The 21,971-nt window shown below is 42.5% G+C and overlaps 1 protein-coding gene across 1 annotated transcript in view; it reads left to right on the top strand.

Annotated features, from left to right (window-relative positions):
• The window catches only part of OLA1 (Obg like ATPase 1), a 105,570-nt gene extending 101,216 nt beyond the window's left edge, over positions 1-4,354 (top strand). Inside the window, exon 11 of the mRNA XM_086465429.1 lies at positions 3,830-4,354. Coding sequence (XP_086321555.1) covers positions 3,830-3,931 — 102 coding nt within the window. The 3' untranslated portion in view covers positions 3,932-4,354. The remainder of the gene's footprint in view (positions 1-3,829) is intronic.
• Positions 4,355-21,971: the final 17,617 nt, after the last annotated feature.

The raw sequence follows: 21,971 nt of genomic DNA, 5'->3' as shown, positions 1-21,971 counted from the left end.
ATCCAAGGTATGACAGTTTATGGACTAAATGTCAACACTAAAACCAAATGCTATGCTAATTTTTTTTCCTCTGTTTACATGTTAGTGTTCAGAATTTAATAAGCTTTAAAATGAACTTGCTTTTGAAAAATCAAATTTTTAAGATGAGATAGCAAATTTTTGAAACACCTCTAAAAGGAAATGCAAGAAACACAGAAAATCTGTTTCTTCTAATAATGTGTCATCTTGTTTTGAGTTTGCAGTGAAGGTATTATGAATGTTGGATGCAAATGGTTAAGAGAATAGTATATTATAAAAATGTACCCCCTTTTTTTTTTTAAGTATTGGTGGATTCCACTCCTAAGCTCTGATAGACATAATTAGAATCTTAAAATTCGTAATTTCAGTATTTAATTCAATCGCCCTTTGATGTCTTATTCAGAAATGCCATGCCTTACTTTGATTGTGCAGAGTGCCAGTAATAGCTGTATGTAGTCCATGAAAATATGTTACAATAGGTGAAGTTTCCTAGCCACTACCTACTGAATAGACAGTGAAGCTATTTAATGAAAAACTTTTTTCTTGAGCTCACGCTTCTTTGTAGTGAGACTTCTATTAAGAGTTTTATCTGCTTTCTCAACACTAGAGGGCAGAGACTGATTGGGTGCCCAAAGTTGTGCCCTTCCTTTAGCTGACAAATTGTGTCTAATTTGAAGTTATTAAATATGAAATGAACTTGTACGTGGCAAATATATGTCATAAGAAAAGCTTCTCTGTGTTGCTGTTGCATTGTTTCCACCTTCCTTAAGCAGAGCAACTTCCCTTTATTTCATACGCGTTTGATTTCTCATTTGGCATTTTTCATGTTTTAAGATTTGTATTTTATAAAATTGCAATTACAAAGCACATTAGTTTGATTTAATCAGTCAGTATTTGAAGGTTCCTACACACCAAAATATGTTAAAGAATTTAAAAGGTTCAGCTTTATTGTTTGCTATTTGATAGCTTGAAAGGTATGCAAAACTATGATTTCAAATTCAGCTTATTCTCAGTGGTATCACTAAGGAAGATCATACTGAGCAGCGGGACTTTAATAGGTTTGTTTGAACCCCAGGAAGTGAGGGAAAAAAAAATCCCAGTATAATTGGTTCGTTGCGGCATGTGAACTGCCTTATGAAAAGGGAAGTAGTAGTTGTAGTTGTAAAGTGAAACCACAGCTATAAATAAATCTAATATTCTGCAGTCAGAAACCACTTTATGTAACCAAGATTCAAATTTTGCTAGCAACAGTTTTCAATGCTCAAATATGAGTGTTTTCCCTGAGAAGCTACATCAGTTAATACCTAGTAAATTAATCTGTTAAGTGTTTTGCTTGTATATTTTTATTTGCTTTTCACAATGTGAGATTCTAAACATCAAGCTTCCATGTTCAAATTGTATTAAATGATTACATGTTTATTGTTTTGAAGTAGCCGTTAAGCAAGCCTATTTGCAGTTGTTACTCAGTTTTAAATTAAGGTTAAAAAAACCCTTGCTCTTAGAAAAATGTGTTATATTACTCCAGTCTTTTCTAATTTGCATTTAATACAATGTTTCATGCTATACACAATACTAATTACTTTTATATTGCTGGTAAATTCCAAAATTAAAATTGGGAGCTTTTAGGAGTCAACCGAAATAACAGTGGTAATGGGAGTTGCTTGCTTTGTATGTTATCAAGTTGATCGATTTTTAAGTTTGATTTTGTGTGTGTCTAACACCAGTACAGCATAACTAATTTAATGCCAGTGCTGTGAACTATACACTGAATAGCTCTGTGTGGGCTTTGTAGTCTACAGGGATATCACATTATTAGCAATCATATCTGCTTAGGCAAAGCTGGCTTCTACAGATGGCTGCTTTCAAGTGCAAATGAACTGGTTAGACGTGTCTTGTTTAATACATACTCAAGATTCACAAATGGGTATTGATTTTTTCAACCAGTGTTTCTGATAGCAATGGAAATGGATTAAATGGTCTCTAGAGAATTTAAAGGAACACTGTCACTTTTAATTAACTGTAAACTGGTAACAAAAATACATAAACTTGCATTAGTGTGTCAAAATGTATAATGAAAGGAGCCTATGCCACTTTGACAGCGTGCAATAGTGTGCTAAAAAACCCCCACATTGTTACTTTGTGAAGGTCAGTTTTTTCTACAAATATTTGTGAGTAATAAACGTATCCAACTGTAAGATGTCTCTGTACCTGTGCCTGCAGCTTACGCTTGCTGATGATTTTTACAGCACTGTTTTATTAGTGTTTATGCCATCAATTAGTCTAATTACTCTTGACTTTGAGCATTATTAGGATCCTCAAAGGAAAGAACTAGTAAGTCTACTTGAAAGTAAACCTTTTATAGTCTAAACAGATTTCCGGAGGGGGAACATAAAAACATTTGCAAAGTATTATTTATTATTTATCGATAGCATCTTATGGGATAAGGTCAATTACTATTGCACTATATATTTATTGTTGAGGCTATTTTATCTGCAATGTTCTGTAGGCTAGCATCACCGGTGACAACATTTAAATAAGGAATGACAGCAACAAGGTTATTGAGCCTCTAAATTCCTAGACAGCAATATGGGGAAATACATTGCTTTACAGAGCAGGTTTTGTGAAAGAAAGGTGTCTAAGTTAACTATGTACCATTAATCTGATCTGTTCTACTGCAACTAAGGTCATTAGTTAACAGCTTTCCTGTAATGGGATCTTAGCATGCCACCACTGTGATAGTGTCATTGAGAATAATGGCACAGTGAGGTCTTGCATGGGAGCACTTTCTCCTGCAAGAGAAAACTTCAAAACAGGAATGGTTATTGAACTAAAGCAGAAGCTCTCAACTTTTCCATATTGTAGATCACTTTTCAAGATAAATGCTTTTGCAGACCACCTCCCGCCCAGTCTGTCAGTCCTAATGTCACAGCTTCTCTGTAGCCCCTATAATACTAGGTTTAATTACAACGAGATAAAGATAGAAAAATATAATAATAAATTGTAATGCAGAGAGTACTGATATTTAATAGATTCCTTGCCTATTTTCTGCTCTCCTCAAGTACAGCATTTTGATAACAAATTTCCTTTTCATGTGTTTGGTCTTCTCCTATATCCTGGTTTCACAGCCTATCTGCTCTTATAACTGTCCTTCTGAAGCAAATTTCTTCTAAAGGAAATTTCTGACAGAAAAACCGAGCCTGTATTTTGTGCTCCTCAGTCCTTCATTATCTGGGCACAAGCAGAAGAGAGAGCCCTACTCGAAGCACGAGGCGTGTACAGTTGTGACTTCAGCATAGTGTTCCCATCTCTACTTTTGACAGTGCTTGCTTGTCCGGCCGCTCAGAAGTAGTTGATGTACCAGTTCAATAACCATGCAGCCATGATGCAAACTGTTGCCCATCATGCTTTCCAGCAGTACTGGTTTAGATTCCTGCTGCCAGTGTTTGCGATCTGCAGGTTTTTTAGATGAAGAAAAAGAAAACCTGAAAGCTGGGGGAGGGAAAAAAAAAAAAAAAGAGTTGTTTAGTTTCCTGTATCTCTTAAGACTTGCCAGGGTTTACAGATTTACCACTATATAATGCAGATGGCATTTAAGCATCACCGATTCAGTGGAGGTTAAATTGTTTTTGTATGTATTTTTACACGTATGTCAAACTGAATTATGTCAAAACAGCAGTATTGTGGCTGTCCAGCTCTGAGGCTGCAGTAGTACTGTTTCTTTACCAAAATATATTTAAATAATTACAATTTGGAAATACTGTAAAATGTCTAATGGAATAACCCGTTTTCCTTTTGTCTGTTCTATTTACAGGCTGCTGGAAAATACAGACAACAAGGCAGAAATTACATAGTGGAGGATGGAGATATTATCTTCTTTAAATTTAATACACCTCAACAACCCAAGAAGAAATGAATATCAGATGTTGTTCATGGCTCAGAAATAAACTGTGCTGCTTCAAAAAGCATATGAATTTTTATTTAGGATGGAATATCTGGAAACAAAAAGCATACAGTTTCTACCTAGGGAACCTCCCCTCCCCCCAGTGAAATTATTCTTGTTTGTTCTGAATTAAAATATGGCACCTCCAGCGAACATGCAAGTTCACTAAATGTGAACAGCTTTGCATTTCAAACGATTAAGACCCTACTCCAAATTGTAGAAGCTTTTCAGGAACCATATTACTCTCATGATACTTCATTAATCTCCATCATGTATGCCAAGCCTGACACGTTTGACAGTGAGGACAATGTGGCTTGCTCCTTTTTGAATCTACAGATAATGCATGTTTTACAGTACTCCAGATGTCTACACTCAATAAAACATTTGACAAAACCAGCCTTGGTGTGTTTGGGGATGTCTGTATTGACTGACTGTGGTGTGCTGAATGCGATACGGCACCTGGTGGATGCTGATTACAGAATTTTAAGACGTGTATGATACAGTAACTGGCAGTGTGGGGCAGCTGCAATTGTATCTCGAAAGTGAGTCTTTCATGGGAATCAGAAGATTAGGATGCCAATGATTTGTCTCAAAAAAGTTAATGAATTTGTAGATGGACATTCACTGAAAGATGATAGTAAGGATAATAAGAACGATGCAGCGTAAATGTTTTTTACTGGAGAGAGGAAAATATGTGTAGAAAAATCACGTTATCTTTGAGACTGAAGCTTTTTTGTTCAAATAGTTTTGAAAAAGTATTTCACTCTTGCCTTGAAATTAATAAATTGTGGGGGCTGGAGCAGTGGTGCCTGGTGTTGCGTGTTGTCCACACAGGTCTGGTTTTCAGGCCAGCGGAGGGTGACACAGATAGTGTTGTGAAGGAAGAGGTCATGCTGTGCTGGGTTGGTAAGCTGTTCTGCTGAAATAAGGTTGCAGCTGTGAGTACTTTTTTACCCTGTTAACCGTGAGGGAGATCTCGTCTCTTTGGGTAACACAGAAGAATAGGTTGTTGGCAAAAATAAAACGAGTTTATACTTTTAATGCAAGCTGTAGAATTGCCCTTACTTGCAGTATGCTTAATGTATTTGAAATGGCCCGACTTTTTCTGAAGTCCCTGAGTGCCTGTGGTTTCAGCTGCGGATTCGGCGGGGCCAGGGCTGGGAGGGATGCTGATGTTACCTGTGGCTTGTTGGTGTGCCAGACCTCTCGCGTCGCTGTGATAAACTTGCTCGCAGTAAACTTTGAAAAGGCAACTTCTCACTGGCTAGCCTCCCCTCTGTGTTTAAGATATTGGGAGCGCTGGTTGTGTCCTGCTCCGAGGCTTCCCTTGAGATGCCACCTTTGAGCTTCATTGCTCATTTCTGAAAGAGTAAGACATGGGTCAGCCAGAGCCACGAGGCTCCTTGTTGAAAAGCTGGCATCATGCCTTTAATTGCACTGAGGAGAAAGAGGGAGGGCAGATGACTTCAATACGTAGTTGTTGATTTTGTTTTAAAGAGTGTCTCCTTTATTCGTGGAGGCAGGAGGGGAGAGAGTGTTGTGAATCAGGGAAATTGGGACTTCAGATGTTTTGATACCCTTGAAATTCTCTTTTGTATCGTCTCCCTGGTGCAGCTGGTATTTGTTCTTGGCATTATTTTGATGTTACATAATTGAGAAAAGATTAGGACCACCAAATCTTGTGTTAAAAGTCAAATCCAAAAGAAAACGAAGCCTACCTGCTTCTCTTGGAAATCAGCAAGGTGCTAGTAATAGAGAAGGGCTCATGCTGGGTTTTAGATGCAATGAAAGGTGAGTGAGAAGTGGAGTACATGTGTTGGTGAAAGAGAAGTAACCTCTTTACGGCACTAATAGCCGCTGAAACGTGTTCTCTTGTCATGTCTGAAATTCGTTCTGGTTTCCAAAATATTCCCGTGCTCCCTAATTACTACATGTCAGTGAATAAGTTGTTCAAAAGGACAGCACAATTAATGGATTGCCTTGTATTTTTGCATCTCTTAGTTACATTTAATAAGCCATATTTGTTTAGATTTGAGTGTGTGTACTTCATGATACCTCCCTGTTCTAAAAATAAAAATAATTAAAAATTGAACTAAGTTGTTCTTGACAGACAGTTTTTTGAAGTTATAACAATATTCTAAAAAAGAGAAAATGAAGTTAAAATATCTTTAAAAATATATATTCTGTAACATTTTATGTTGCAGCTTAACTTGCTTGAATAGTTTATCTCTTCAGCTGTTTTAACTAATGTTCTTTTAACTACTGAAGCTAATCAGTTATTCCAGAATAAAAAGCAAGTTTTATTAAAAGAAAGAATAATCTGATAAGCTCTATTACTCCTATCACTGGTGACTTGTGGCAGCTGCCGCATTAAATATGTGCAGCCTGTGTTTCTCCTCAGTGGGTCTATGCATTTAAGATGTACAACTCCTAAAAACTTGTAGATGTCAAGTTTCAAGATTCTGTTTTAAATAGAATTCTGATTTAACTTAAGCCAAGCACACATTATTTGTGCATTTCAACATGCACAGGTGACTCCAGGTGCAATGTATCCATCCTTCTCACATTTGCTCTTTAAGAAAAAAAAGTGAAACCTGCCTGCATGCTCTTCACTGTCAGTGACCTGTGCTCACTGGGGATGATGATGATGAGTGGGAGGAGACATTTTGTTTCTCCAGATGGAGAAGAGTAAGAAAACATTGTAGGCACTGCTCTTCCAAAATATGGGAAGTACAGAATTCTGCAGAGGAGGAGGAGTACTAACCCTTCCTCTTGCATTCCTCAGTGCCTAATAGCCATGGCGTTGATGGCATGTTCCTGGGATTAAACAAGTGCTAGTGGAACAGGGAAATCGCTGCTCTCTGCCTCCAAACTGACCAAAGAGAGTGCATGAAAGTGGAGATGTTGGCGAAAGCAGCACTGCCTGCGCTGGCATGTGGGGTGACTCTGTAGAGTGCATCTGGAGAGCGAAGCAGGTGGCATGGAGGATGTGATGTTCCACAGCGCGTATTTGAGGGGCTACCTCGGACTAGTTGCAGGCAGGTCCCATGAGCAATTATAGGGCGGTTTTCACTTCAGTCTTAAGAGAGAACCAGTTCGCCATAAGATACCCGAGGGATAACCGGTTTGCCTGCTCTGAGAGTCCTGTGCAATGCAGAGCAAAGCAGGGAGGGGGAGGGAGAGAGTGTGTGTGTGTGCGCGTGCGTGCGCGTGCAAGAAGAGGCATGATCAGGAGATGCACTTTTTTAAAACTATGTTCCTGGTCAAGTAAAAACGTTGCTGTAGACATGTAAGGGCTTACTGCTGTCTTTTACTGGCAGCATCAATGGCAATATTTAGGTGATGTGCTTGGGCACCCCAATACGTGACATTTCAGACCATTAAGCACAAAGAGCAGAAATTTAACTTTTGAAGACTTTTGTACCCACAGATACCTCTCATGTAGGATATAGTTTTCTGTCCTAATTGGCATTTCCCAGAACAGCACAAGGGGAGCAGGCTTGGGCTTTCTGTGTGGATTAATATATCAGATAAAACATAGTATTGTTTCCTCAGTATGTTACCTGAAGTAAAACAGACAGTGGTCAGTGGTGAACTAGAAATAGCAACCGAACTGCCTGAAACTCGGGTGTGTTTGTCCAGCTATTTGAAAGTTGAAGTAAACGTTTTAGTAGGATAAGAGCCACCAAGATGTAGCTGGCCTTCTCTTTGCTGTCGTTTGAGCATCTTTGGGGTCAGAATGTTCCACAGAGGAACTGAAGGATTTCCACGTCTTCATAAATTCAGTGCTCAGGCTAGTGTGAGTGAAAGGCTAAAACAAATACTGACTGTACATGGTTTCAGCTGTGTACTTCTTGCCACAAGACAATGTGGATGCTAAAAGTTGCCAAAGGTTCAAAAATGCTTGGACAAAGCCACAGGGGAAGAAAAAGAGGGTTGTTGGGGAAAAAACCCACTCTGTTAAAAATAAAGGTATCACCTCTGCACTTGGAGTGTCCTTAAGTCACAAATTCCTGGATTCTGGGAGAAAACCTGGTATATATGTGTACCTCGTCTCTGCCAGGCATCAGCTCACCACTGTCAAACACCAGGATGCTGGACTGGATGGGCCCCTGATCTGACCCAATACCACCATTCTTGCCTCCTTTCCAAAGCAACTTTTCTTCAAAGGCTGTTCCCAAACACAGGGAATATGATCTCTTTGATGTCTTTCCTGGTTCTGCATTTTAACCAAAATATTCTCTTAAAAAACAAAAAAAAATTTTTTTTAATTTCATGTTTGTTTGCTCTTTCGTCGACTGTGTCCAGCCCTGTAGAGGGGGTAGCATTATTATAATTGCTTTAAATTATTTTCCTTTCCTGAAGGATCCTTTCTTACCTGCTGCAGGTTTCCATCTACCTTCTCCCTTTCATCACCCAAGTTCACCCTGATCTGTTTCCAGACCACAGGGCCTGGTTGGGCAAGGAGTCTGGGTGCCAGAGCGCCTGCTTCGAAAACGCCATGTCGTAAGTCGTATTTCCCTTCCTCATCTCCCACTGAACAAGCTTCCAGCTGGAGTGGCTGCACTGTAGCTGGGATAGCTCAGCTGAATGCCTCCTGGCATTTTATCGATGCTGCTCGTGATTGCCCGGCCGTGCCTGCCATGGGCAGGGGCAGCCCTGCCGAGCGTGGCGTGTCCCCACACAGGGCTCCCGGCCGGGCAGAAGCAGCAGCCCCCAGCCACTCAAGCCCAGCGGCCCTGGGCTCTGCTGCTCCTGCCGCTGCGCCAGCAGGCTGGCAAATAACCCTCATTCCTTCAACAGTACCAGGAACTTCTTTCTCAGTGCAACGTTCTATGTTCTTGTGGCTGCTGGGCTTGTTCAAACTGTCCTTGCAGAGCTCCATCAGTCCTTACCATGTTGGCTGGCACTGATGCTGCACGCCCTGTTCCATCAGGTGGTTTAAACACTGAGTGTTTCTTCTACCATGTGCAGGGGAGGACTGTAAAAGTGCATTTGGAAAGAGCAAGGTTTTCCATTTAATAAATTTTAGCTAAATTTTAACATTTCTCTCTACTCATGAACTCAGCTCACAGAGGATGAAGGAGGGGAAATCATTAGAAGTTAGTAATTGTTTAAAACTAATAATCACTTGTTTTAATTTTTACACCCCCCCTACTAATTCCATATGTTGATTATGCTAATCCACCATTTCACTTCAATTAAACCAGGAAAACCACCAGAGGCTTTGGGGGGGGGGATAAAAAAGAAAAGAAAAAAAAAAAAAAAGAAAAATCAAAGTAGTGGTATTCATCACAGTATCCCAGTGGATTGAAATAGCAGTGTGCTGGTTGGCCTTTGAAAGTTTTAAAGTAAATTCTGTGTTTCAAGGCTGTCTTTGAAGCAGTTATTTCTTGGCTTCCATCTACAGGTAGTGCCCATTCCTGATCGATGGGAATAGACACATATGGCAGTGTGTTGCATATTGTGAAATAAGTTACATGTGGGTGCTTGCTGTCATAAACTGATGATTTGGTAGGTGCCTGTTCATCAGAGCTCGTTACGGCGCTGCACAGTTACAGAATGCCTGTAGCGTGTTATTTTCTACATGCAAGATGTGTGTGCTCAGCACAGAAAAACTTCATAAACCATATAGAAAACAAAACCTGTGTCTGAAAAGGAACATGGGGATTTTCCTATCCCTTGTGGCTCTGCCGCTGCTGTGGGAGGGGAAGGTCTTCAGCTTCAGCACCACTGGGCCCTGTAGGGCTGGAGCTCTGCACTGCTGGAGCTGAAAAGGCTAAGGTTATATGTGGGGCTATGTCCAAACATGGATAAATAACCTGCCAAAGGCTATTTCTGTGAGGGTGGGGATGTAAGAAGTACTGCTCTGTGCTGACCATGGTTTTCTCCCCAGTGACCCAGACCCTTCAGCTCAAGCGGAGCTGGGTGTGGGCGTGCTGGCCGTGCTGGCTGTGGCCCCCCCGCTGCCATGGCTGCCGGCAGCGATCCCCGCCTCGCCCGCAGCAGCAGCTCTGGCTCTGAAGTTACGGCTAATTTAAGCAGAGTTAAATCCCGGCACTGCTTGTACCTCTTACACCAAGTTCGCTTGCTATGTTTCAGTGAGCCTAACGATCACAGCGACACACAAGGAGGAGGAAAGGTTTGTGAGCGGGATTTGGGCAAGCCGTTTGTGAGGACCTTTGCCACCTCACAGCCACGGAGGCACAGAGGAGCTGTCTGCACCTGAAGTACAGCCTGAGGTAAGCACGTGTGGCCCCAGGTTTGGTACCTACTCCTGACAACAGAGAGAGTTAGATTGTGCAAAGGGGTTCGTAAAGTTTGAGTTATTGTAAACATAATAATTTAAAGGTTAATAAAGTCCTTGCTCAGTAGTGAGGAAGGCTGTTGCCCACATAAAAAGGTTCCCAGGAGCAAGCTGGGGCAGCAGGTCGGGGTCCAAGGGAGGATGCTGCAGCTCAGCCTGTGAACGCTGGTGCGAGGGTTTAACTGCACCCAGCCACTGCCACCTGCCCGAAGCACGGGTGGGACAGAGGCAATGCGGGTGCTCGTCCTGGAATAGCAACGTGCTCCCCTCCCTTGTCCTCTGCTAGGAGAACTCACTCATGCCATGCAAGGACAGAACTAGCTCTTACCAGGGGCTCTGATGCTGCTGAAGGGCCACCTTGCCAAATTTGTCAGCAAAAGATGCAGTGTTTGCTCTCCTTTGAATATTGAATGCAAAACCTTTTAGTTGCCAAAGAGTTAAGCTTCCCTGAAATCTGAATCCTGTGTGAAGTATCCAAATTTGGTTATAAATCCTGTTTAAGTTTCAAAGCACAGCATTATTGGAGGTAGCAATAGTAACATCAAACAGCCTTGATAAGATCAACAAATTACGAAGTATAATTGTTTGTGCTGGGGTGTGTGCAAGGAGATAAATAGCTCATAAATTAAACACCAATGCCTGAGGGTGAGTCATTTACGGATTCAGAGCTGTTCTGACACTCACAAGCAAAAAATAATTTTCTCTTAGTTCGGTAATTATGCAATTCAAGATCTAAGATCAGAAATCACTGCTAGGTGTGCTTCCAAAGGTGGAAGGGTACTTCAGCTATTGGAGTTTCCCATACATTGATTAACAAGTCAGTTGCTTGTCCCTATAGTGGGGAATATTCTGACTGAGGTACAATTCTTCAATAAGATAATGAAGAATGAAGGGATTAAAAATAGACTAAGGGTCAGTTTTTGCTGACATAAATTGGCAGCACTCTCTTGGCTTCAATAGAGCTGTACTAGTTTATACTAGCAGAAAATCTGGCCCAAATTATTAAAGAAAACCAACAACACCCCTGTGATAACTGCTGATAGTCATCCAGGCTAGTGCCTGTTTCTGAGAGGCACCTGGCACCTCGCTGGCTGCGCTGCAGCTCGTTTGCTCTCACACGGGGTCATTAGAGCCCCTTCCTGACTTATTCATAAGACCCCGTGAGGATCTTGGTCTAATCAGGGTTTTCCTAAGGGCAGAGAATAGTAATGTAATCTGTTATTGTAACAACATCATCTTGATCTGCTTTTATTTACTAATGTTTTGCCAACGGTTAAATATTTTTCTGCCAAATTCAGACAGAGATCACACTGAGAAACCATATTTTTTTTTGAAACACAGTGTAAATCTCACAGCTGCTCAACAACAGTTGCTGCTGGTATAAACTCCCGGCCTTCAGAACACAACTTGATGTGTAACCTACAACCCTCCTGACCACTTGGATCTCAAATAGCCTTTACCCCGTCTGTCTGTGGAGTGTTGTGATGGGGGAAGAGCAGTGAAAATCCTTCTGGAGAAGGATGGGAAATCTGTGACAGTCTTTAGACTCTCCCGCACAGACAGCTTGCGCCCGTTGACTCTGTGATCCACTCTGATGAACCAAACGTTTGCAATCATCTGGCTGTGCAAACAGGTACACCATGAAGTAACCAAAGATAAAGAATAATCAAATTTTTAAATTATTTTTGAAGTCCCTTGTCACTTGTCATGTTAGGGTGAAAAAGTTCATACAAAGATGTTTTCACTTCCTGACTGGCAGCCAAACCCTAATGTCTCCTTTTCTCACCAGGCTTCAGTCAAATCCCCAGAGCGGTGGAGTCTGACTTATGGTCCACCAGTAGGGTATGGGGCTGGTGTGTTCAGGGCTGCCTGGAGTCTGGGCTCGTCCCCCAGTGGAGCCTGAGCAGGGCGTCGCTGCACAGGGATGTCCTGCACAGGCCGCAGGAAGGACTTTCCCCTGCAGAAAGAGCGTTTGTACCTCTATTCCTGCCAACCACAGCTCCCATCCCTCTTCCTGCAGACTGGGAACACATAGGGGGTGAGACAGAGCCGCGAGGACACTTCTTAGATGGAAAGCTGCTGGAAGTCTGTGCAAGGCATAATAGGGTTTTCGGGTTCCTACCAAGGGAGGGCTGCTATTTAAGTCCAACTGTTGACATATTTATATTTTGGATGAATAACCATATGATCCTGCCCTTAATGTTTGTGGAGCCTTTCACAGAGAAAAGACTTTGACTGCCAACTCTTCCCTGGGCTGGGTCCCCTCACTCATCAAGAGGATTAATGGTGCATCAGTTTTCACCTCAAAAGATATGGGAAAGATGGAAACATAACTGGTGTAAAAATTACATGGCTGATGTATGGTATACTCTTCTCTGTTAAGCGACGGCCTTCCCGTGACATCTCCATCCCTTTGCATGCAACCTGGATTTGAAGGCTTGCCCGAGTTTTCTGCAATTCCTGCCAACCCAGTGGTATTGTCACCTGGTGCTCAGGAACTTGTCACCAGGTAAGGGCATGTCCCCTAGTGCAAGCATGCCTTTATGTGTTGCAGGAAACCCTTTGCCTTGGGGAGGTTCGCGTCTAAATCCAGTGTGTTGGTTTGAGACACACTTGTGGAAAGTGTCGAGGTCAGCCCTGGCTTCACTGGCAGATGCCATTCTGGGAGCGGTAGAGGAATGTTTAATTTATATTTACTATTTAGGAAAAAAGCTGTAAGTGTACTCTTTTATTCCAAAATAATATTGTGTTAATGACTGGAGTGTTTAGCCCATTGGGGATGTCATTGTTTTCAATTATGTGCCATTCTGACGGGAAAGGACAGATTCTTAGGCTGAATGGAGATTTGTGCTGCAGCTATTTGTGCCTTTTTAAGACATTTTCTTTACTACTTTAAGAGAAAACTGTAAAATGGCAATAATGACATATTATTACAAGTAAATTACACTGTAAAATAACATTAATATTGCAGTTGAAACCTAGAATTTGAAGTAAGATGGAAATATTCACTTGCACACAGCTTTTGTTCTTATCAAAAGTGATTTGGATTAGGAATGAGATTTACTTAGCGCCTGCAGTCGCAGGGGAGCCTACGTTCGGTCACCTGGTTGCGGTGTCAAGCTCATCTGTTGCCAGCAGCCACAGGAGCCTTGAGTAAAGCCTGACACACCCGGGGTGGTGCAACCACCGCTGTCCCAGAGGGAGCAGAGATGCTGAAGGCGCAGCTCAGAAAGACCTTGTGCGTGCTGCAATGCCTTGGGCTTAGTGCCTGGGGAGCGGGATGGGCAGCCAGGGCTGCCCCAAGAGCGGGCACAGCCTCCGTTTGGTCTCCGTGGCAGAGGTGGATCTGTGTCGCAGCACATGAAACCCACTCTTCTTCCCTCTAATGAAGAAAGACTCATAGGAATTAGAAATGAATAAAACCAAAGTGTGCGCAGGATAGTAATTGGGGACCTTGTGCTTAGGGAGAGCGCCGAATAATTTAATACTCCATTTCATGGAAATTGTCCCTTGAATTTGACAAGCCTGTTCTTTAAAGGTCAAGGTTTCTTGGTCTTATTTTTTGCCTCCTCCGCTCATACACGGAAAATTCTCAGATCCTTGAAGGGTAACTTCTGTACAGAGAAATTTTGTACTGGCAAGGTCTGCAGGAGAGCTCCTTCAGTGGGTACGTAGAAGGGATGTGGGGTATCAAACTGCATTTAGGGTGTATTCTTTTCTGGGCTGTGTTGGCATTGAAGAGTAAGGAAGAGAACCATTTTGTCTTGGTTTCAATGTAACCCCTTTAAGTAGACTGCTCTGACAGTAGACTTGCATTTCCAAAGGCCTTTGTTTGCCTCTTACATATCCTGCAGCAATGTTTGCTCACATCCATCACCTACCTTTCAAGTAGGGCACATGGTACATTTACTCTGGACCACTAACAAGGCCTCATGAACTCCCTGTGGCAATGGGTCTTAAATCCTTCCACCTTTCCATGCTTTGTCCCCAAAAAGAATGGGCCTCCCCTTCCTCACACCTCAGGGCAGCCAGCTTGCCAGGTGATCTGCCCACCATTTGATAGCCACAAGATAAAAGGGGAAATGCCAGGAATCTAATCACCCTTTTATCACAACTTTTGTTAATTTGTGTTTCCATCAGCACAAAAAAAGAGTAATAAAAGTAGAACTGATCCTTCAGGCAACTTCTGTTCAACGTTACCCTTCTCCTCTCTGCCAAATTAAATACAAGGAAGGCATAACATCTCTTGTGGAATAAGGTGGAGAGTTATCAATATGTCTATAATGCTTTGCTTTCTCTGCTTTCTGTCTTTGCAGTAATTTTGCTGTGGCACAGAGAAAACGAACTGCCAGTTGATGAATCCTGTCTTGTGCTCCTCACGACCCCACACAGGGGGTTTGTGCCACCAACGGTATCTGTGGGAAAGAGAGGATGGCAGGGCAGGCTAGAGCGCGCTGCTGTGATGCTGCTGCCATTCTGGCTCTGAAAGGTAGGCTCCAGGCAAACTTCCCTCTCTGCTGGATAAATTGGGCTGCAGGGCGGTCCATGCTGGGGCTTCCAGACTACTCCTGGTCCTGCAAACAGCCTGTTTACTCCTGCCCTACTGAAACACAAGGCGAGCTGGGAATAAAACAGTGTATCCTTGTCAGAAATACTCATATTCAGTAATTCCCAGACTGTGAGAAAGGGCATTTGGCAAAGGACGGAGAAGCTCCTCCACCAGCAACATCTTGTAGTTAGGTCCCAGTCCCCAGCCCAAAGTCTGGGAGAAGAGCTGTGAGCACAGCATATCAGCACTCCTTCCCACCTGTCCCTTGCATTTCTGCAGTGAGAAGCGGGTGTGCCTGCAACAAATCAGGCAGTGTTAATGTTTAACATGAGTTTTAGGAGGCAGGAGCACCTTGAATTGATGCCTGAGCTTTAAAAAAAAAAAAAACAAACCCTAAGAAAAGAAATTAGAGTGGTGCTGAGAGTCAGAGGAACCAATCCCACGGGCTGCCTATAGCTGCTTGAGGCAGCCCCCGCCAGGGCTTGGGGAGCTTGCAGGGCACTCCTGCTGTGGTGGCTCTGCCTCACTCCCCTGCTTCTGGCATCAGCGGTTCTAAACCTGGTCGTAAATGTCCTGCATGCTTCTGACGGCGTGGTCTGAGTGGTAACAGACTAGCAAACCTGAGTGACACTCAGCCTTGCACGTACTCTGCTGCTGAGCTGCTGTTCCTCCAGGGTCAGGTGTGTTTCTGATGGGTGAATGACTTATTTTGGCGAACTGCAGGTTTGAAACATTTTTCAGTTCTTCTGTGAGAAATAATGTGAAGTGTCGTGTAAGACAGCCTCATAAAATGTGTGTTTATTTTCTAAGGGAGCTCCTAGAGTGGTTTGGAAGGGCACTGGCATTGTAGTCACTCTGAGATGGGTACGTTCACTCTGAAATTAGTAGTTCTGTTTTCAAAGGCAATGGAGGTCTGTTTGCATGACTCTTGTATTTTAATACTAGAGCAAACTGTATCTTACAAGTATTCATGTATTATTTCTAGCAATCAGTAAAAATACCTATGTTATTTGTATTCCATTTGGTGCCTTTACTTGGGAGGAAGTGTCCTTAAACTGTATCCCTGACAATCAAGGTGGGCACCTTCAAAATAAGAGAGCTGATTTCTTTTGGAGGCCCGAAGACCAGAGCCCCTGACCCCAAAGGCATTTGATGCTTGAGCCTTGCTGGAGGCCTGGCTGAGGACACCAGCAAACATGGTGTTCCCTTAGGTGTCCTCATGGAGCACCCACACCTGAAAAATATCCGTCTCTTTTCTCATTTCAATATGCAATCTACTGAGCAGGGATATCCGTCTGTCACGCTGCTGGTTCCATGTGTCTCCTTTGGATGTAGGAAGTGACAACTAGGAATTGGTTTGGGAACACTGGATGTAAGAATGTGTCCTTCATACGATACTATTGAAAAAAACCCCAAACCTCAACAGGTTAATCAGTTTTTGAAAATGTCTCTAATAAGACAGACATTTAAAAGCACTTTGACAAACTTACCTCATTATAACAATGAGCAAATAAGCAAAAATAAACACGAGCGGTCTTGTCATAGGAGAGAGAAAATGTTGTCTGGGCCTTCCATGCTAACAGAAGAGCTTTTATCCTTCATACCTGAAATAACCAAAAAGGAAGGCAATGTCTCAGGCCAGTTCTGTCATGGTTTGCGGGCAAATGCAACTTCAATCACAATAATCCCACTGTATTCAGTGAAGCTATTTGGTGCTTAGAGTTAAAGATGAATACATTTTTATAAGCAAATTAAGGGTATTCATGCTCTGAATCTTGGTTATCCTGCTTAGTTAAATTGAGGACCAAGGAAGCTTTTCTGGGTCAGATTGAAAACAGATTTAGTTACCTTAACTATCTAAATATTTTAAAGACATTTTTTATTTACCAGTGCTCAAATGATAAATGGGTATGTGTGAAACACAGTGAAATATTAAAATGTTTGTGATGTATTCTTGCATGTTTAAAGAATTGTGGGGTTTGTTCATCGGCTGGGTTTATGAGCCTGCAGTACCAACTGTGCATTTCTGCTTTCACTTCTTCATAAATCCATGGAAACTTTTCAGAAAAGTTTTAACTACAACATGTCAATGAACTATAAAGGAAAGGTTTATTTTGTATATACCCTCTTTACCTGAGGTCCATGGTTAGGCTCTGCATTAGAGCTTCTGGCTCTCATGTGCTCGGTTTGTGCTTTTGATCATGCCGCTCTTTGCACAAAGCTGAGAGAATTTCTGCTTCATAAAGAGGAAAATACAGACACGTTTTGATGTCTATAGAAATGCATGTTTGCTCTTATTTTTGAGGCAGGAGAACTTAGGGTTTAACATCTCTACAGTTCTTCCCAGGTCTCTGTGCAATCAAAGTTTCCAAGGAGGACTTAATGGGGAATAGAAATCATTTGGTTGTGGTGGTGATGTACTTGATACATTTTTCTTTAAAGGTTGTACACTGATAAAAATAGTAAGTAACCTAGTCTACTCATAACAGCTTCATCTTTAAGTTCATGCAAGTTTAGGGAGCTGTAAGTGACTAAAAGGATGAGTGGCTTAAGATTCACTGGGTGATACTGCAAATACAAGGACTGAAATACCAAAGGAGTAAAGGATATATAGACCTTTGCCCATTACATCAAGAAAATGAAAAAGTTAGGAAGGGGGAGGGGGGATTCCTGTGCTACATTTTTCAAGTCCTACTCCAAAAGGGGTAACCAGCCCATTAGTATAGGTGCCAGGAAGCTCGCTTTTGTGACATCGCACCAAACACACCTACTTTCACTGGACCATAGAAAGATCAATCCTGTCTGAAAACCACCCATTACCTAAGACACCTAATTTATATTAGAAACTCAGTAAAAGGCACTGTCTGGCCCCCAACCTTCACTTCCAATGATAAAGAGGACGTTTTACACCGTATGTGACACTTAATCAAAACCGATATTCTTTAACAAACCCTTAACCTCTAGCACACAGGAGTCATATGAGGCCAAGGGACAAGACACAGATCCAGCTCAGGGTGGCATATCCTTTGATTAAGATGATACAGATTTCCCATTTTTATCAGGGTTACGGATTCTGGATTTATCCCTTTTTGATTTGTCAGCATTAAATTTCAGTAGAGGTTGAAGCCAAAGAGAGACCAAGACTAGTTCTGTCTTCAACTGTGTATTAGGAGATAATTTCTCTGAATCCTCTGCAGTAATGATCCTCAGATCTTCTGATCTTTCTGTAAGCAACTTTTCCTGGGAACCTGGATTTAAACTATGGCACAAACCTTGCTTGCATCTGGGTCCTTTCTTAAGGAGGAGTATCTAAATACACTTATTCTGTGAGCCCTGAAATGGACCTTTTTTTCATTTCCTCAGGTCTTTTTCAAAGAGGCAAACCTTCAAGTGAGTTCTTTCACCCTCCCTTGGATTTCTGGGGCAGGAGGTTTTACTTACGGAGTATACAGTTCTTTAGACGAGGATTGCAAACTTCAGGGGGTTAGACAATTTTCACTGCCTGCAGTACATTGGAATCTCAGTATAGTCGACTTTACTCCTGAGTGATTCCCCCCCTCTCACACTTTTTCAGGTAACCCCTTGTTCTAGCATTTGTATGTGGCTGATTTGGGCACTGGGAAGTCTCTCAAATTCCCTGACACAAGGGAAAGTTTGGCAGTTTTCCCTCCTTTTAGTCAAATTTTTAAGTTGGAGGTCCTAGATTTTGTTAGGAACATGGTTCTGCAGAAATTATTTCTAGTCATTATTCCTTGAAAATAACATGCTGCTTGATTATTAGTGTGTAAAGAAGATCTTGGAAAGGGTTTTGGTTTTCAGTTGTATGTTTTTAAACACTGAAAGAGCACATCTGTTCTGTGATGCTCTGTGGCTGGCTGGAGAACAGCTGATATGAACTCACTTCTGCTGAGTGCGTGATAGCCTCATTCCGCACCCAGAATGTTTCTTATTTAGACTTTTTTCATTTTTATGATCCTTACTAATACTTTTATAAGAAAAGCTTTTTTGGTGAAGAACTGCCTTTCTCCTACTTTTCCATAGGAGCAAGGAACCCCCTCTCACCTCATGGAGAAGTCGAGATCATCTACAAATTTCTCTAGCAAAAAAAAGGAAGGACAAGATGTTGCATGACTTTGGGATGCCAAGAAAAAGAGACAAGCAGGAAGCATTGGCTCTCAAATCTTTTAGGCTTTTTTTTTTTTTTTTTTTTTTTTTTTTAAACACTGTAAAGGAAGGACAGTGTATATAGGCTAATTTTAAGAGAGAACTTCTGTTGTAGAGACCTGTAATCATGTTAAATTATCTTTAAAGGCAACTTCTATTTAGCAAATGCAAATCTGACAAGCGAAAATCTGGAGGACTGGTTCTAGTTTATGGCATATCACATACATCAAAGGTCAGCCTTTTATTCTCCTGTACCTTGGTTTTTAAAACTTTGTTAATAAACAGAAGCATAATCAAGGAGAAAGACTCGCATCTCAGCTGCTGCTCACAGTTCCTTACCCATCTTGACTTCTAAATCAGAAAATTAATTTGGCCTTGAAATCTTATTTTTTTTCTTAAATCTCTTCAGTTTTAATCAGAGTGTTCTGCTGGAAGCAATCTTTCACTTAAGATTTCATAGCAATGTAGCTAGAGAAACCATGTCATTTCCTGCATCAAATACATCAAAGTTGGCTGTGTTGGGTTTTTTTTTAACTAAGTATGTCCTATGTTTCAGCTTTGGTATCTTTGCTCTAAGGAAAGAGTGTGTTTTATTTCTTGTGTCTACTAGGGGGTGTGTGTGAATCTGCTCTACTGCAATGCAGTCTAAAATTCATAAATTCCAGGGAAGGAGGAGCAGACCCCCCTCCTGTGCAACGCACTTGCCCGGGAACTGCCAGCAGTGGCGGGGATGCTTTCTACAGCCAGCAGCACCTCTGTTGCATGTGGTACGAAGGAGAGCCTCTTTGTATCGTTGTCTAATTATAAGGCAGACTCTGCGGTACTGAATGCTACCACTAATAGTTAACAACACTTTCCAAATATCAGTGCTTTGCAGGAGAAAAGAATAGGTAGTTTCCGGGGAGTCTGAGCTGGGCCCAGTTTTACATGAGCTGGAGAGATGTACGATCACGTAGCAAAAAAAAGCCTGCGTGGCCGGGGAGGTTGGAACTAGATGATCTTTCAGGTCCCTTCCAACTCAAACCATTCTATGGTTCTACAAAGCTGAGTGGGTTTGAAATTGTCCTCCTGCAAGGAACACAGCAGTGAGACACATAGTCTGCTGTATCCCTAACTTGGGCATTGGATTTACTGTGCATTGTGTCCCAGCGAGCATTTTCATTCTCTAATGAGATGGGAGGGTAGTTAATGTTTCCAGATTTAAAGCTTGCAGTTGCAGAGGTTTGGCTCCAGTGTCCAAACGACGAAGGTGCCTCTGGGGGGGTGGAGAGCTGGATTAAAGTATTTAACAGCTCACTCAGGTTGACTTTACATATGGGGTCAGTTAAAAGCAGTGCTGTCCTGTGGCAAAGTGCCAAGTTTGTGTTTCATATTAAATTGAAGCTTTTTAAAGAGACTTATGAATGTTGGGGGAGGTTTTTCTTTTTTGCCTTTGTTTTAAACCCAAGATTTGGCCCCAATGTTAAAGGTGTTGCAACGTGAGGAAGGAAATCTTGCTTGGCTTTGCTGAACAGGTACAAACCCCATTTCCCACCCCTGCCCACGCTGTGACTTCAGGCTTCCTCTGCTGACCCTCGATTTGGGGCGGACCTGGGCGGGGGGGGGGGGCTCCTCAGGGGTCAGAGGTACCTCTGAGGCTTTGTTAAACCTAATTTCAGCCCAGCTGAGGATACATGGGCGTGCCAAGGGTCCTGGGGCGCAACTTGCCCCGCTGGCACGCCAGGCACAGGCATCCCCACCCAGGTGAGAGGTTCCCGGAATTACCCTCCTGTCCATTTATCCCCTGGCTGGTGTCCCCAGGGGCTGGTGACTCTGGAATGTGGGACACCACTGTGTTTGGAGCAGCCGCTTCATCCCAAACATCTTTACCCTGTGCCTGAAAGCAAGCACTGGATACCGAGTGGCTGGAAGTCACCTCTTGCTCCATGAATGCAGAGCTGCTGTAAGACAGGCTGTTGAACTCAGGTCCACTTTCTCTGCCCTTGCCCCGACAGCAGCTGGCAGCAACTGCCTTTCTGTTCTCTGCAGCTCCTCTCCTTGCTGGCTTTGAGAGAACCACTCGGCTGGAACACACAAATTCCTGCATGTGCCCTCTGCTTTGCAAGGCACAAACTAGGAAATAAGTAAAACACTGCCTGTCTGTTGCAGCAATCACAATAGCATCCACAGAGCATGGACTTTTGTCTGTGTTCACAAATATTAATAAAAAAACCCTCTTTCATATTTACCCAGAAAGCAAGCTGGAGCTCATTATAGCTGTATGCTTTATGGGAGCTTTAAAAGTGGTGAGTACAAGATACCTGGTAAAACTTTAACAACATATAATTAGATCAGAGTTGCCTATTTTCTGAAAAATATACTGAATTATTTGCCGGTTTTGGCCCTGGGATTAGGCTGTAATACAGAATGCTAAGTTTTGAGAAAAGTCAGGAGTGGAAATACAAAACAGCTTGACACAGACTAATAAAAGAAAAAAGAAAAGGCTATCTTAAATGCTGGTGGCAGGCCAACATTAGTATTTAGAAATCAAATCCTAAATCTGATCTGTGGACTATCAGCAGCTTGTGATGAATGCTGCGGGGGCTGAGGGGCAGCTCCAGGGTCACAGAATCACAGAATGTTAGGGGTTGGAAGGGACCTTGAAAGATAATCTAGTTCAACCCCCTTGCCAGACCCCTGCAGGGTCCTGACTCTCTGTCTGTTTTGCAGGTGCCCTCTTTGGGCCAACCCTGCTGGCACCACCCCAGCAGCAGTGCAAGCTGGGCAGGGTTGCTCGAGGAGGGCTGTTCTGCCCTCTTTGCCCCAAACCTCCCAATGGACTGGACAAGTGGCGAGAAAACTAAGAAAACTGATGACACCTCTGTGGAAGGATTAAGATGTCTATTGATGCCCAGCTTGGCCATGCAGCTACAGCCCTGCTTTTGAAGGAGCTGGGGCCATGCTCCACTGACTGTACCTCCCTCCACGGCTTGCAGGCACGTAGGTCCCACGGA

The sequence above is a fragment of the Leptosomus discolor genome, chromosome 5, assembly GCF_034619465.1.
Source record: "Leptosomus discolor isolate bLepDis1 chromosome 5, bLepDis1.hap2, whole genome shotgun sequence".
Classification (NCBI taxonomy): domain Eukaryota; kingdom Metazoa; phylum Chordata; class Aves; order Leptosomiformes; family Leptosomidae; genus Leptosomus; species Leptosomus discolor.
Note: the sequence above shows the minus strand (reverse complement) of the source record. Positions and strands in the feature narration are given on the sequence as shown.